Source organism: Petromyzon marinus, chromosome 52 (genome assembly GCF_048934315.1).
Source record: "Petromyzon marinus isolate PM22_M1 ecotype Great Lakes invasive population chromosome 52, UKy_Petmar_22M1.pri1.0, whole genome shotgun sequence".
NCBI classification, from domain to species: domain Eukaryota; kingdom Metazoa; phylum Chordata; class Hyperoartia; order Petromyzontiformes; family Petromyzontidae; genus Petromyzon; species Petromyzon marinus.
The window spans coordinates 964,314-980,889 of NC_133718.1; the positions used below are offsets into that span (position 1 = coordinate 964,314).

The 16,576-nt window shown below is 53.1% G+C and overlaps 2 protein-coding genes across 45 annotated transcripts in view; both read right to left on the reverse strand.

The window, feature by feature from the left end:
• Positions 1-2,335: 2,335 nt before the first annotated feature.
• On the reverse strand, positions 2,336-6,388 carry LOC142931302 (uncharacterized). 43 transcript variants are annotated; one of them, XM_076075095.1, is made up of 3 exons: positions 4,586-6,388; positions 4,430-4,501; positions 2,336-4,381 (listed from the first exon to the last, which is right to left on the reverse strand). In XM_076075095.1, exons 1-3 carry the CDS (start codon positions 6,386-6,388, stop codon positions 3,743-3,745), a joined length of 2,514 nt encoding a protein of 837 aa, XP_075931210.1. In that variant the 3' UTR covers positions 2,336-3,742. The 43 variants fall into 43 exon arrangements, with proteins under 43 accessions (XP_075931210.1, XP_075931214.1, XP_075931203.1 ...); XM_076075099.1 differs by having other exon boundaries at positions 2,336-3,769; positions 3,890-3,925; positions 3,962-6,388; XM_076075088.1 differs by having other exon boundaries at positions 2,336-5,857; positions 5,966-6,388.
• A 1,174-nt stretch (positions 6,389-7,562) lies between these two features.
• LOC116953549 (proline-serine-threonine phosphatase-interacting protein 1-like) overlaps positions 7,563-16,576 on the reverse strand; it is a 72,692-nt gene continuing 63,678 nt past the window's right edge. For both annotated transcript variants that reach the window (XM_032973848.2, XM_076075103.1), the window contains exons 13-15: positions 14,171-14,211; positions 12,559-12,698; positions 7,563-7,694 (exon numbers count right to left, since the gene is read on the reverse strand). In XM_032973848.2, the coding sequence (XP_032829739.1) occupies positions 7,563-7,694; positions 12,559-12,698; positions 14,171-14,211 (313 nt within the window). The remainder of the gene's footprint in view (positions 7,695-12,558; positions 12,699-14,170; positions 14,212-16,576) is intronic.

The following is a 16,576-nucleotide window of genomic DNA, read 5'->3' on the forward strand; positions in this document are numbered from 1 at the left end:
CTTCGGAACAGAGCTGACGCAGCAGCTTAGCGGGGCCTCATCGGGTAAAATACATTTGCCTTTTATATACATGTGGCGTGAACCGGTAACCGGTTTTATTTCATGCAGTGACCGGTGGGGCAAGAAGAAGCACACGGACGCGAGCGAGAGGGGCTACCCCTGGCTCGTCGCTGCTGGAGTTTGTTTGAGAGTCGAGTGGAGGAGTTTATTTGAGACTCCTTCACCCGTGATGTTTGGGGTCAAACCTCAGGGAGGGACGGAGGGAGGTGGGGAGGGGGTCCCCCACCATCACCCCTCTCGCTCCGCTTGTCTCTCCTCACTCTGCCCCCTCCCTCTATCCCTCTGCCCTCTCTCCCTCTGTCTCACGTGGTGTGTGCTGGGTGGTTTATTTTGTGTAGGGCGCCGCGGTGGCTAGGAGATGTTAACTACCTCGCCCGGTACACAGGAGGTCGTGGGTTCTCTCTGTAGTGAGATGTTAACTACCTCGCCCGGTGCACAGGAGGTCGTGGGTTCTCTCTGTAGTGAGATGTTAACTACCTCGCCTGGTACACAGGAGGTCGTGGGTTCTCTCTGTAGTGAGATGTTAACTACCTCGCCTGGTACACAGGAGGTCGTGGGTTCTCTCTGTAGTGAGATGTTAACTACCTCCCCTGGTACACAGGAGGTCGTGGGTTCTCTCTGTAGTGAGATGTTAACTACCTCGCCTGGTACACAGGAGGTCGTGGGTTCTCTCTGTAGTGAGATGTTAACTACCTCGCCTGGTACACAGGAGGTCGTGGGTTCTCTGTGTAGTGAGATGTTAACTACCTCGCCTGGTACACAGGAGGTCGTGGGTTCTCTCTGTAGTGAGATGTTAACTACCTCGCCTGGTACACAGGAGGTCGTGGGTTCTCTCTGTAGTGAGATGTTAACTACCTCGCCAGGTACACAGGAGGTCGTGGGTTCTCTCTGTAGTGAGATGTTAACTACCTCGCCTGGTACACAGGGGGTCGTGGGTTCAATCCCGACCCTGACGCCTGCTGCTGTATATTTGGAGTTTGCGTCTCTCTCTCATCATCATCACGGTGGCTAGGAGATGTTAACTATCTCGCCTGGTACACAGGAGGTCGTGGGTTCGATCCCGACCCTGACGCCTCCTGTGTGTTTGGAGTTTGCGTGTCTCTCTCGCTCTCTCTTCCCGTTGTCGCGTGGATTTTTCTCCGGGTCCTCCGCTATTCCCCTCCACATTAAGAAACAATTTGCATTTAGATAATTTGACTGCTGTACATTTCCACACGATGATAAGCCACTTCGTTGAGCTTTCATTTGTGGCAGCCAGGTCGCTTCTGAAAGAGAGCTGAACAGCTCAGTGAGGCCTTACCTGGTAAAATAAAAAATAGTTTACACTTCCTAGCCCTCCGCTCTCTCCACATCACGTGCTCTCTCTCCCCACATCACGTGCTCTCTCTCACCACATCACGTGCTCTCTCTCACCGCATCACGTGCTCTCTCTCACCACATCACGTGCTCTCTCTCACCACATCACGTGCTCTCTCTCACCACATTACGTGCTCTCTCACCACATCACGTGCCCTCTCTCACCACATCACGTGCTCTCTCTTACCACATCACGTGCTCTCTCATCACATCACATGTTCTCTCTCACCACATCACGTGTCCTCTCTCACCACATCACGTGCTCTCTCTCACCACATCACGTGCTCTCACCACATCACGTGCTCCCTCACCACATCACGTGCACTCTCACCACATCACGTGCTCTCTCTCACCACATCACGTGCTCTCTCACCACATCACGTGCTCTCTCACCACATCACGTGCTCTCTCCCCACATCACGTGCTCTCTCACCACATCACGTGCTCTCTCACCACATCACGTGCTCTCTCTCCCCACATCACGTGCTCTCTCCCACCACATCACGTGCTCCCTCTCCCCACATCACGTGCTCTCTCACCCCACATAACATGCTCCCTCACCACATCACGTGCTCTCTCCCCACATCACGTGCTCTCTCTCACCACATCACGTGCTCTCTCTCCCCACCTCACGTGCTCTCTCTCACCACATCACGTGCTCTCTCTCCCCACATCACGTGCTCTCTCTCACCACATCACATGCTCTCTCTCACCACATCACGTGCTCTCTCACCACATCACGTGCTCTCTCACCACATCACGTGCTCTCTCTCCTCGTCTCGCAGTGTCTTTGTTGGGATCCGAGTCGGCACCCTCCCGCTCCTCCTGACCTCTCCATCAGCCACCTGCGAATCCGATCACTCCTCGTCCTCCACCACCACCACCAGCATCACCACGCAGGAGAAACCCAACACCGTCATGAATATTAACTGTTTTATTATTGTTATAAATCATTGCATTTCGTTATTTTTGTGTTTTTTAATACTCTTGAACGTACATGTTAGTTTAGCCCCACAACGACTTCTGTAACCCATAATAGAGGAGTTTTTTGGGGGTTAGTTCGCGTAAATATATGTGTCGTTAAACCCGCCACCACCCGACACAGCCAACTAGTAAGGGTTGTCACGTGAACAGAACGTGCCAATTCGTCACTAGTACAGCACTAACCGGTTGTGTATTGGAGAGCCAAGCCACAACATGGACGTGGCGGGTTTTAACGACAGATTTATACATTGTCGCGATCTAACCCAAGGAACCTCTATAATAGATGATGTTGGTCGCAAAAGCCTGCTACGTGTCAAACTGACTTCTGTAACATCTCCCCCGTCCCCCCCTCACCGACGTCACACGTAACCGCAGAGTTTCACGGTTCGGTTTTTCCCATCAGGCTGCCCTGGTTATCCGCACGAGAGGCTTTTTTGTTGGGTTAGAGCGCGTAAAATATGAACGTGTGTCGTTAAACCCGCCGCCACCCGACAGGGCCAATTAGTAAGGTTTTGTGTACGTGTGTGGTGTGTGGTGTGTGTATGGTGTGTGGTGTGTGTATGGTGTGTGTGGTGTGTGGTGTATATATGGTGTTTGTGTAGTGTGTGGTATGTGTGTATGGTTTGTGTGTGGTGTGTGTATGGTGTGTGTGTGGTGTGTGTGGTGTGTGTGGTATGTGTGTGGTATGTGTGTGGTGTATGGTGTGTGGGGTGTATGGTGTGTGGTGTGTGGTGTGTGTGGTGTATGGTTTGTATGGTTTGTATGGTGTGTGGTGTGTGGTGTAGTACTGAATTTTAACCGTGAACAATACCGCAACGCCATCTCCTTCAATCACAGTGAGACGTTTAAAGATTCGCGTGGCGTCATTCACAGGAGTAGCGACGCTCATTCGTCCATTGTGCGCGTGTCGGCACTATGGCCCAAAAAAAGACCATAAATCACACAGCACTGGACTGGGATTCATACAAAGATCCCCCCGTGTAGCGTGGAACAGACTGTTGGGGCAGGCGCTGCGAGCGAGTAGCACGCTACGAAGGCCGGCACGGCACACCAGCGGAGATGGGCGGCCCAGCACCACCACGCCCGGCCGCCTTTGTCTCCTCTCCAGTGGCGATGTTCAACTCCACGGGCGCACCGGGTGTTCATTTGAGGCCGAGTCGACCTAGCAGCAGACCCAGGAGCGGTTCACATGTTCGTCACCGGCGTTGGCCCAGGAGCAGGACTCGAACTTGGGTGGCCGGGAGTTCGCAGCTCAGCGCTGCGATCTGCTCACTCGTGCAGCTGCTGGTGGCGGCGTCTCCACGTCAGGGGGCGCCAGAGAGCCCCTGAGCCCCGCCCCCTTCTAGAGGTGGGAGTACCCACATCCTACCTGACATTCTAACTGACATTCTACCTGACATTCTACCTGACATTCTACCTGACATCCTACCTGACATTCTACCTGACATCCTACCTGACATTCTACCTGACATTCTACCTGACATCCTACCTGACATTCTACCTGACATTCTACCTTACATTCTACCTGACATTCTACCTGACATTCTACCTGACATTCTACCTGACATTCTACCTTACATTCTACCTGACATTCTACCTTACATTCTACCTGACATTCTACCTGACATTCTACCTGACATTCTACCTGACATTCTACCTGACATTTTACCTTACAATCTATCTGACATTCTACCTGACATTCTACCTGACATTCTACCTTACATTCTACCTGACATTCTACCTTACATTCTACCTTACATTCTACCTGACATTCTACCTGACATTCTACCTGACATTCTACCTTACATTCTACCTTACATTCTACCTGACATTCTACCTTACATCCTACCTGACATTCTACCTGACATTCTACCTTACATTCTACCTGACATTCTACCTGACATTCTACCTGACACTCTACCTGACATTCTACCTGACATTCTACCTGACATTCTACCTGACACTCTACCTTACATTCTACCTGACATTCTACCTTACATCCTACCTGACATTCTACCTGACATTCTACCTTACATTCTACCTGACATTCTACCTGACATTCTACCTGACATTCTACCTGACATTCTACCTGACATTCTACCTGACACTCTACCTTACATTCTACCTTACATTCTACCTGACATTCTACCTGACATTCTACCTGACACTTTACCTTACATTCTACCTTACATTCTACCTGACATTCTACCTTACATTCTACCTGACATTCTACCTGACATTCTACCTGACATTCTACCTGACATTCTACCTGACACTCTACCTTACATTCTACCTTACATTCTACCTGACATTCTACCTGACATTCTACCTGACACTTTACCTTACATTCTACCTGACATTCTACCTGACATTCTACCTGACATTCTACCTGACATTCTACCTGCCATTCTACCTGACATTCTACCTGACATTCTACCTGACATTCTACCTGACATTCTACCTGACATTCTACCTTACATTCTACCTGACATTCTACCTTACATTCTACCTGACATTCTACCTGACATTCTACCTGACATTCTACCTTACATTCTACCTTACATTCTACCTGACATTCTACCTGACATTCTACCTGACATTCTACCTGACATTCTACCTGACATTCTACCTGACATTCTACCTTACATTCTACCTTACATTCTACCTGACATTCTACCTTACATCCTACCTGACATTCTACCTGACATTCTACCTTACATTCTACCTGACATTCTACCTGACATTCTACCTGACACTCTACCTTACATTCTACCTGACATTCTACCTGACATTCTACCTGACATTCTACCTGACACTCTACCTTACATTCTACCTGACATTCTACCTTACATCCTACCTGACATTCTACCTGACATTCTACCTTACATTCTACCTGACATTCTACCTGACATTCTACCTGACACTCTACCTTACATTCTACCTGACATTCTACCTGACATTCTACCTGACATTCTACCTGACATTCTACCTGACATTCTACCTTACATTCTACCTTACATTCTACCTGACATTCTACCTGACATTCTACCTGACATTCTACCTGACATTCTACCTGACATTCTACCTGACATTCTACCTTACATTCTACCTTACATCCTACCTGACATTCTACCTGACATTCTACCTTACATTCTACCTGACATTCTACCTGACATTCTACCTGACACTCTACCTTACATTCTACCTGACATTCTACCTGACATTCTACCTGACATTCTACCTGACACTCTACCTTACATTCTACCTGACATTCTACCTTACATCCTACCTGACATTCTACCTGACATTCTACCTTACATTCTACCTGACATTCTACCTGACATTCTACCTGACACTCTACCTTACATTCTACCTGACATTCTACCTGACATTCTACCTGACATTCTACCTGACATTCTACCTGACACTCTACCTTACATTCTACCTTACATTCTACCTGACATTCTACCTGACATTCTACCTGACACTTTACCTTACATTCTACCTGACATTCTACCTGACATTCTACCTGACATTCTACCTGACATTCTACCTGACATTCTACCTGACATTCTACCTGACATTCTACCTTACATTCTACCTGACATTCTACCTGACATTCTACCTGACATTCTACCTGACATTCTACCTGACATTCTACCTGACACTCTACCTTACATTCTACCTGACACTTTACCTTACATTCTACCTGACATTCTACCTGACATTCTACCTGACATTCTACCTGACATTCTACCTTACATTCTACCTGACACTCTACCTGACACTCTACCTGACATTCTACCTGACATTCTACCTGACATTCTACCTGACATTCTACCTGCCATTCTACCTGACATTCTACCTGACATTCTACCTTACATTCTACCTGACATTCTAACTGACATTCTACCTTACATTCTACCCCACTGCCGATAGACTGTGGTACTGTGTACCCATCGATGCTGCCGGGTGGACAGGATGGCATTGGTGGTAGTTGTTGTGATGGCAGTGATAGATGGTGGTGGTGGCGGTGATGTCAGTGATAGATGGTGGTGGTGATGATGATGATGGTGGTGTCGGTGGTGGTAGCGATTATTTTTGGCGGCTGTGCTCTGGTGACGCTCACGTCTCACAGCGAGAATCACCTGAGTTCTATTCCCACCTCAGGCTCCTCTCTGCGTGGAGTCTGTATGTTATCTCTCTCTCCGTGTTCTGAGTGTGCTTCCTCCTGGGACTTGCTCTCCTCCAAAAGCTAAGGGAGCTAAAAAAAAAATCACGGCAGACGTTCGCCACTGAGAGGCGGTGACGTCACCACGGCGCCCGTGCCAGGCCAGGTGCACTCTGAGGCCAACGTGGAGTGTTGAAGGCTCGCTGCTGGCAGGAGGTCACGGGACAGACCTAGGTTACCATGGGTTGCCTGCCGTGCCAGGCTAGGTGCAGGAGGAGGTCACGGGACAGACTCAGGTGCCGTGGGGTTGACTGACTGAAATGACTGACAGATGCACCACCCCGTGCCCCCAACTGTGCCAACTCGCTGTGTTTTCGCCACCCGACGCTCCGCTCGTTGTGAGCGTCGCTCCTCTGCCCTCCGCTGTTGCTGGAGGGCGACTGCCTCCCACTGCCCAGTAGCAGCAGCGTCCTTCACTCCAAGGGATTGCAAAGAGCAGCAGTAGCATCATACCCAGCTGCTCTTGCCAGAGTGCTGCACATTAACCGTATTAGAGGGGGTCATATTAAAATGTTCGCAAGAATGGATTTAGGGATCGACTGCTGTACCACCACCTGCAGGCCACCTCGCAGCCCACACCGCGATCGTCCATCCCAGGACTAACCAGGCTCTTTTTCCAGCTTAGCTTCCGATATCTCTGCGCGGTGGTTTACACAGGGGATGCACACACGCACGCACACATACTCTGGTGTGCCGTGGTGGGACGTGACGCAACGTGGCGTGATGTGACGCGACATGGCGTGGTCTGAGGTGGCGTGACTCGGTGTCGTGTGACGCCTTGCAGTGTGACTCCACATGGCGTGGTGTGACGTGGCGTGGCGTGGTGTTACGTGTTGTGCTGTGATGTGGTGTAACATTTGGCGGCGCGACATGGCATGGTATGACGTGGTGTGATGCTCTGTGGCGTTGTGTGCCGCGGGTCTAGCTGGCGCTACTTGGGCTTCAGGTAGTCGAAGGGCACGAAGCCCTCTTGGCCGCGCAGGCTGACGAGCATCCAGCCATCCACCGTGTCTCCCAGCGACGCCACCACATTGCCTTGAATCACCGACATCTCTGACTCCACCTGGGAAGTCGCAGATCCCACAAACATTCCATCACAGATCCCACAAACATTCAATCCCAGATCCCACAAACATTCAATCACAGATCCCACAAACATTCAATCCCAGATCCCACAAACATTCAATCACAGATCCCACAAACAATCCATCCCAGATCCCACAAACAATCCATCCCAGATCCCACAAACATTCCATCACAGATCCCACAAATATTCCATCACAGATCCCACAAACAATCCATCCCAGATCCCACAAACATTCCATCACAGATCCCACAAACAATCCATCACAGATCCCACAAACAATCCATCCCAGATCCCACAAACAATCCATCCCAGATCCCACAAACAATCCATCACAGATTCCACAAACATTCCATCCCAGATCCCACAAACATTCCATCACAGATCCCACAAACAATCCATCCCAGATCCCACAAACAATCCATCCCAGATCCCACAATCATTCCATCACAGATCCCACAAACATTCCATCACAGATCCCACAAACATTCAATCCCAGATCCCACAAACATTCAATCCCAGATCCCACAAACATTCCATCCCAGATCCCACAAACATTCCATCACAGATCCCACAAACATTCCATCACAGATCCCACAAACATTCCATCCCAGATCCCACAAACATTCCATCACAGATCCCACAAACATTCCATCACAGATCCCACAGACGTTCCCCAGGGAGCAGCAACAGTTCCCTAGGGCTCTCTACTGCTGCTTCTTCTCCTGTCTTGCCAATAGGGGGGGCAGGGGCTATGATTGCTGCTACGTGGTCTCGCCGAGGGGACCCCCAAGTGTCTCTGTCCAGCACAAGGTGAGTCCGCGGCACGTGGCCAGCGAGCGGGCATTAGTCTGCCAAGAGTGGGGAGGGGGGCGATGATCCCTACCCTCAAACCGAGTGGCCGTGCGGTATCGCGAGGCCGGCACATAGCGGACTACCAGCTGCCATGGTGGGGAGATGTTAACTACCTCGCTTGGTATACAGGATGTCGTAGGTTAAATCCCGGCCCTCACACCTGCTGTATATTTGGAATTTAATCTCTCTCTCTCTCATCATCACGGTGGCTAGGAGATGTTAACGACCTCGCCTGGTATACATGTGGTCATGGGTTAGATCCCGACCCTGATGACCGCTGCGGCTGTATATTTTGAGTTTGCGTGTCTCTCTCTCTCCCCGTGGTCGCGTTGGTTTTTCCCCGGGGTCCTCTGGTTTTCCCCCAACACATTTAAAATCAACATCACGCCTTGAGAGTATTTGGCTGATGGAGCGGTAGGCACGGTGGGAGCAGTGGGCACGGTGGGAGTGGTGGGCACGGTGGGAGCGGTGGGCATGGTGGGAGCAGTGGGCACGGTGGGCACGGTGGGCATGGTGGGAGCGGTGGGTACGGTGGGAGCAGTGGGTACGGTGGGGGTGGTGGGCACGGTGGGCACGGTGGGCACGGTGGACACGGTGGGAGACGGAGCGGTTCCCTCCCTCGCCTGGCAGCCCAACAAAAGCAGGAACAGAAACTGCAAAAGAAACGCAGCCAAGGCAGCGGTGGGAGCAGCAGCAGCAGCGGTGCCACGTGGACGCAGAGCGACGGCCGCGATGTGACATCGAGGCGGCGAAGGCCCAGCTCAGCGCGTCAAGAGCAGCGGGGTGTCAACGCGGACGTGGAAGCTGCGCGGCTCGGGGGGGGGATTTGTCGTTGCGACAGAGATGAGCTCACTGACGAGTGGCGCGGGAAGATTGAGGAACCGAACACGCGGCAGCTGTCGTGACCACCGCAGCGCAGCCCTGCCCCCCCCCCTCCCCCCCGCGGGGCGACGGGCGGCTTGCCCTGGGGTGTCGGCACGAAACTCACTCCTACCGCTCCCTGCCTTGGCCGCCGCTCCTTCGCTGGCCTCGACCATCGCCCACAGTGCCTGCTCTTGCCACCGCTCCAACCATGCCCACCGTGCCCACCGTGCCCACCACTTCCACCGTGCCCCGCGTGCCCACCATGGCGCCTGAGTCCCAAGTCGTCGCGCTCCACGATCCTGTGATGTCTTGCGACACGGCCACTAAAAACTAACTATTGACTAACTATGCTTAGCAGCAGATACCATCAACACCTCCAGCAGCACCACCAGCACCACCACCACCGCACCACCAGCACCACCACCAGCAGCAACAACAACAACCGCCATTCGCCACTAAGTGGCGGTGACGTCACCACGACGCTTGTGCCAGGCTATGTGCACCTTGAAGCCACGTTAAGTGTCGAACAGGAGGTCACGGGGCAGACCCAGCAGGGGGCGACTGACTGAGATGAGTGGCTGATGCACCACTTCTGTGCCCCCTACCTTGCCAAGTTGCTGTGCCTTAGCCACCCAGCGCTCTGCTCGTTGTTGTGAGCGTCGCCCCTCCGCCCTCCGTTGTTGTTGGAGGGCGACTGCCTCCAACTGCCCAGTAGCGTCCTTCACGAGCCTCCTCCACAGAGGCCGATCTTGAGACCGCTGGTATCAGTCATCGGCAAGTCCACTCAGCTCCACATCCTCCTGTATCACGTCACTCCATCTCTTCTCTAGCCCGTGCCGCGCCCGTTTAGCCCCCTCGATCCGGCCGAACAAAAGCTGTTTAGGCATGCGGTGGCTGGGCATGCGGGCTACATGGCCCAGCCAGCGCAGCCTTGCCTGCCGGAGGAGCTCACAGATGGGACCTTGTCTACATCTTTCAAGGATTTGTGAGCTCCTCACACAATCCAGCCTGGTTAAACCCAGGATGGATCATAGGCAGGCCAGCCTAAATGTTTCTAACCGGCGAAGTTGTTCCGTTAGGGGGGTCCACGTATCGCAAGCGTAGAGAAGGGAAGGAATGACCATGGCCGAGAAGACCTGAAGCTTCGTGCGGAGTGATAGACCAGGTAGCTTCCACACAGCCTTATGCAACCGATGAAAAGATAATGCCACTCGACTGATTCGGAGTGAGACCTCTGCTGTTAAACCGGAGCGGGTCATGAGCACACTGCCAAGGTATGGGAAACTCTCCCCTCTCTCCACAACTACCCTATCACCAATTGGGAGATGTGGGGGTGCAGTGTCCGATGGTACAAAATACCCAGGCAGGTGCTTAGTTTTGCTGGGGCTGATGGTAAGGCCCCATCTCTTAGTGGCACGCTCCAGTCTCAGCAGCAGCGTCTCCAACTCCTCCTCTAAGTGAGCAGCAATTACCAGATCATCGGCATACATAACATGGTTGAGCAATAGGGAGCCATCCCTTGACCGCACCCGGGCATCGATCAGCCTCCCATTGTATCTGTACCAAATCGAAATTCCTCCGGTACAGCTATTGAAGGCTTCACGAACTACATGGTCAAAATAGATGTTAAATAATGTGCGAGCCAGAGGACATCCCTGTCGCATCCCAAGGTGTACAGGGAATGGCTCTGACTGCCGGCCACGTAATTTTACCTGGGCCCGCTCACCATCATGAAGGTTCTTAATGATCGTGAGCAGAGGGTCAGGGACTCCGAAAGCACGAAAAACAACCCAGAGCCCAGGCCTACTGATGGTATCATAGGCCATGACCTGGTCAATAAAGCAGAGATTTAGGTCTTGTTGGAATTCTCTACACCTCTGCTGTAGCAGATGGATAGAAAATATGGCATCTGTGCAGGACCGCCCCTTCCTGAAACCACATTGGGGCTCCGCAAGCCTCTCCTCAGCGTGCCTAGCAAGGCAAAGTTGAATAACATTGCCTTGCTAGGCAACCTTTCCCGGCACACTGAGGAGTGAGATGCCCCTGTAGTTGTCAGTTTGTGCGGTCCCCCTTCTTAAAGAGGGGGACCACCAGGGCATCCTTCCAATCCTGTGGAACCCGTCCAGCACAAACGCCACCCTCCCTCAGCATTTCGCTTGGGAGATCATCTTAGCCCGGTGCCTTTCCTGGTCTCAGACTCTGGATCGCCTTCAGTACTTCCTCAACAGATCGCACCTCAGCCAGCCACGCACAAGGGGTGACTTCCTCCTCCAATATTTGAGGCACCGCAGCCTCAGCAGGGTCATCCTCACTTTGTCCCATGATGTTTTCCTGGCCGAGGGATTTCCCCTCCCCCAGGACCTCACAGAAATGCTCAGCAAATCTGCCATCCTGTTCCTGGGGGTCGGAGATTGGATTAATGTTCTTTCCCCTAATGATGGTAATTTGTGTGGCACTGCAGGTTACTTTTTTGATGGAGTTAAAGAACGATTTGTTATCGCAAGCCGACTCCATCTCCTCATCAACCCGCGACCACCACCCATCCTTGCAGCGCCTCACGGCTCTCCGAACCTCCAAGCACCACCACCACCAGCACCACCACCAGCACCACCAGCACCACCACCACCAGCACTACCAGCACCACCACCAGTATCACCACCACCAGCACCACCACCAGCACCACCACCACCAGCACCACCACCAGCACCACCACCACAACCAGCACCACCACTACCACCACCAGCACCACCACCACCACCACCAGCACCACCACCACCACCAGCACCACCACCACCACCAGCACCACCACCACCACCACCAGCACCACCACCATCACCAGCACCATCACCAGCACCACCACCAGCACCACCACCAGCAACAGCCGCCACTCAGTGGCGTTGGCGACAAAGATGCCAACAGGTGGGAAGCCGGACGTCAGCGTGACGTCGGCGTGACGTCTGCGTGACGTCGGCGTGACGTCGGCGTGACGTTGGCGTGACGTCAGCGTGGCGTCAGCGTGACGTCAGCGTCACGTCGGCGTGACTCCGGCGTGACGTCAGCGTGACGTCAGCGTGACGTCAGCGTGACGTCGGCGTGACGTCGGCGTGACGTCGGCGTGACGTACCCGCGAGGTGAAGTCGCGCGTCACCACGTAGAGCTCGCTGGTGCAGGGGCCCTTGCGGCGCGTCGGCTCAGCCCCAGGCGGGGCCGCGGGCGCGACCGCCGTCGCCCGCTCCGGACCCACGGTGGCGTAGAGGGCCGTGTCTGGGGGGGGGGGGGGCGGCGAGAGGTCAGGAGGTCGGAGGCGCTGACGGGGGTGGGGCGTGGGGGGGGGCTGGTGAGAGGGGGGTGGGGTCAGAGGTAGCGTCGGTCATTGTTGCCACGTTGACCGCTCGCTAACGAGCCGGACGGCCGGTCGGAGTCGCCGTGCCGCATCAACGTCAATCTCAGTCGCGGAGAGAGGGGGAGGGGGGAGGAGGGGGAGGAGGAGGGGGAGGAGGAGGAGCAAGGGGGAGGGGGGAGGACGGGGAGGGAGGAGCGAGGGGGAGGGGGGAGGGAGGAGGAGCGAGAGGGAGGGGCGAGGAGGAGGAGGGGGAGGAAGAGGGGGAGGAGGGGGAGGGAGGAGCGAGGGGGAGGGGGGAGGGAGGAGGAGGAGTGAGAGGGAGGGGGGAGGAGGGGGAGGAGCGAGGAGTAGGAGGGGGAGGAGCTAGGTTTTTATTTGTCTTCATCTTCTCTCTTTTTCTTTCTTCTTGCCAACAACAAAGCGTGCGGCCGCTCGCCCGTCATCACCACTGGGACGTCATCACCACTGTGACGTCATCGCCACTGTGACGTCATCACCACTGTGACGTCATCACCACCGTGGCATCACCACAGTGGCAGTGATGACGTCACCGTGGTGGTGACGCCACAGTGGTGTCACCACCACGGTGGTGGTGACGACGTCACAGTCGGCAGCGCCGCTGTGACTCGCGGTCCGCGAGCTTCGCCGCCTTCGATTCCATCTCCCCGGCGTGGCGGTTCACGACTTTGTCTGGCGTCGTGGCGGGGTAGCGAGCGGGCGACTCGCAGCTCGTGCGAGCGTCGAGGAGTTAGGCCCCAGCACCTCGCTCTCTACAGCCGAGGGGGGGGGGGAGGGAGAGGAAAGCTGCAGGCGGTGCTCCCTGCCCCTTTGCCGACGTCGTGACCACGGAGCGCCCGGCCTGGGCGAGTCTCGCGTGATAGCAATCACAATAGTCAGAGCAAGCACTAGAATTGACGAAGCGGGACCGGTAACAACGCGTGGCGGCGCCGGAGGGACGCGTCGTGGGGAGCGGCGTTGCTGCGTGCCACCGGGGAAACCTCAAGCCGCCTCCTCCGTGGGGCCTCCTCCGTGGGGCTCAAGCGCAGCCCGCGACGCCTCTCGTGCCATCGCGGGCTGCGCTTGAGCCCCGACGTCGCATCTCTCGACGTCCGTAGCGGGGCGTCTCCGTAGCGCGCCGTTCTTCGGGGACGCGAGGGCTCGCGGAGCCCTCGCGCTCTGCGATGAAATCTCGCGCGTCTTGAACGCCGTTAAAAGTTGATTCTTGTCGCCGTCATCGCCACGCAGATCAGGCGAACGCAGAGGCGCGTGCCGAGGCCAGTGGCGGTCGGCCCGCGGTGACCGCTGGGGCCTCACGCCGTGGCCACGCGAGTGGGGCGGCGGCGAGAGGCCAGCGGTGGAGAGAGCACGGGCGACAGCCTCAAGGGTTTCTCACCGAGAGAGGGAGGGGGCTCGTCCTTGGGCACGTGGTGCAGCCTGGAAAATCACAGAGAGCCATCGTCAGCATCATCGTCGTCGTCGTCGTCATCATCACCATCGTCATCATCATTGTCACCATCGTCTCCATCATTGTCACCATCTTCATCATCATTGTCACCATCGTCTCCATCATTGTCACCATCGTCATCATCATTGTCATCATCATCGTCACCATCGTCATCATCATCGTCACCATCGTCATCATCATCGTCACCAGCGTCATCATCATTGTCACCAACGTCACCATCATTGTCACCATCGTCTCCATCATTGTCACCATCGTCATCATCATTGTCACCATCAGCATCATCATTGTCACCATCGTCATCATCATTGTCACCATCGTCATCATCATTGTCACCATCGTCATCATCATTGTCGCCATCGTCATCATCATCGTCACCATCGTCATCATCATTGTCACCATCGTCATCATCATTGTCGCCATCGTCATCATCATCGTCACCATCGTCATCATCATTGTCACCAGCGTCATCATCATTGTCACCATCGTCACCATCATTGTCACCATCGTCATCAGCATCATCAGCGTCACCATCAGCATCACTATCATTGTCATCATCATCGTCACCATCGTCATCATTATTGTCACCATCGTCATCATCATTGTCACCATCGTCATCATCATTGTCGCCATCGTCATCATCATCGTCACCATCGTCACCATCATTGTCACCATCGTCATCATCATCGTCACCATCATTGTCACCATCATTGTCATCAGCATCATCAGCGTCACCATCATTGTCATCATCGTCATCATCATTGTCACCATCGTCATCAGCGTCACCATCATTGTCACCATCGTCATCATCATTGTCACCATCGTCATCATCATTGTCACCATCGTCATCATCATTGTCACCATCATCATTGTCACCATCGTCATCATCATTGTCACCATCGTCACCATCATTGTCACCATCGTCATCATCATTGTCGCCATCGTCATCATCATTGTCACCATCGTCATCATCATTGTCACCATCGTCATCATCATTGTCACCATCATCATTGTCACCATCGTCATCATCATTGTCACCATCGTCATCATCATTGTCACCATCGTCATCATCATTGTCACCATCGTCACCATCGTCATCATCATTGTCACCATCGTCATCATCATTGTCACCATCGTCATCATCATTGTCACCATCGTCATCATCATTGTCACCATCATCATTGTCACCATCGTCATCATCATTGTCACCATCGTCACCATCATTGTCACCATCGTCATCATCATTGTCGCCATCGTCATCATCATTGTCACCATCGTCATCATCATTGTCACCATCGTCATCATCATTGTCACCATCATCATTGTCACCATCGTCATCATCATTGTCACCATCGTCATCATCATTGTCACCATCGTCATCATCATTGTCACCATCGTCATCAGCATCATCAGCGTCATCAGCGTCACCATCATTGTCACCATCGTCATCAGCATCATCATCGTCATCATCAGCATCACCATCGTCAACATCAGCGTCACCATCGTCATCAGCATCATCATCGTCATCATCAGCGTCACCATTGTCAACATCAGCGTCACCATCATTGTCACCATCGTTATCAGCATCATCAGCGTCACCATCATCGTCACCATCGTCATCATCATTGTCACCATCGTCATCAGCGTCATCATCATTGTCACCATCGTCATCAGCATCATCAGCGTCACCATCATTGTCACCATCATTGTCATCATCGTCATCAGCGTCACCATCATTGTCACCATCGTCATCATCATTGTCACCATCGTCATCATCATTGTCACCATCGTTATCATCATTGTCACCATCGTCATCAGCATCATCAGCGTCATCAGCGTCACCATCGTCAACATCAGCGTCACCATCATTGTCACCATCGTCATCAGCATCATCATCGTCATCATCAGCGTCACCATCGTCAACATCAGCATCACCATCATTGTCACCATCGTCATCAGCATCATCAGCGTCACCATCATCGTCACCATCGTCATCATCAGCGTCACCATCGTCGCCACACGACTATGATGTTTTGCTGTAGCAGCCGCAGCTGTTAGGTAAGATGATGATGACGATAACGATGATGAACATGATTGTGCTAATTATTAAAATGATGATGATAATGATGACAATAATAACCAGAATGATAACGATGTTAACGAGGATGACAATGCTTTGTTGCATAGTTTAATATCTATGGTTATGTGTTGCAATCGAAAAAAACAAAGAGTAGGGGCGATGTTCATGGCGATAGTGATGATGATGATGATGGTGACAGTGATGGTGATGATGATGGTAATGGTGATGGCTATAATGAAGGTGATTATGGTGATGAC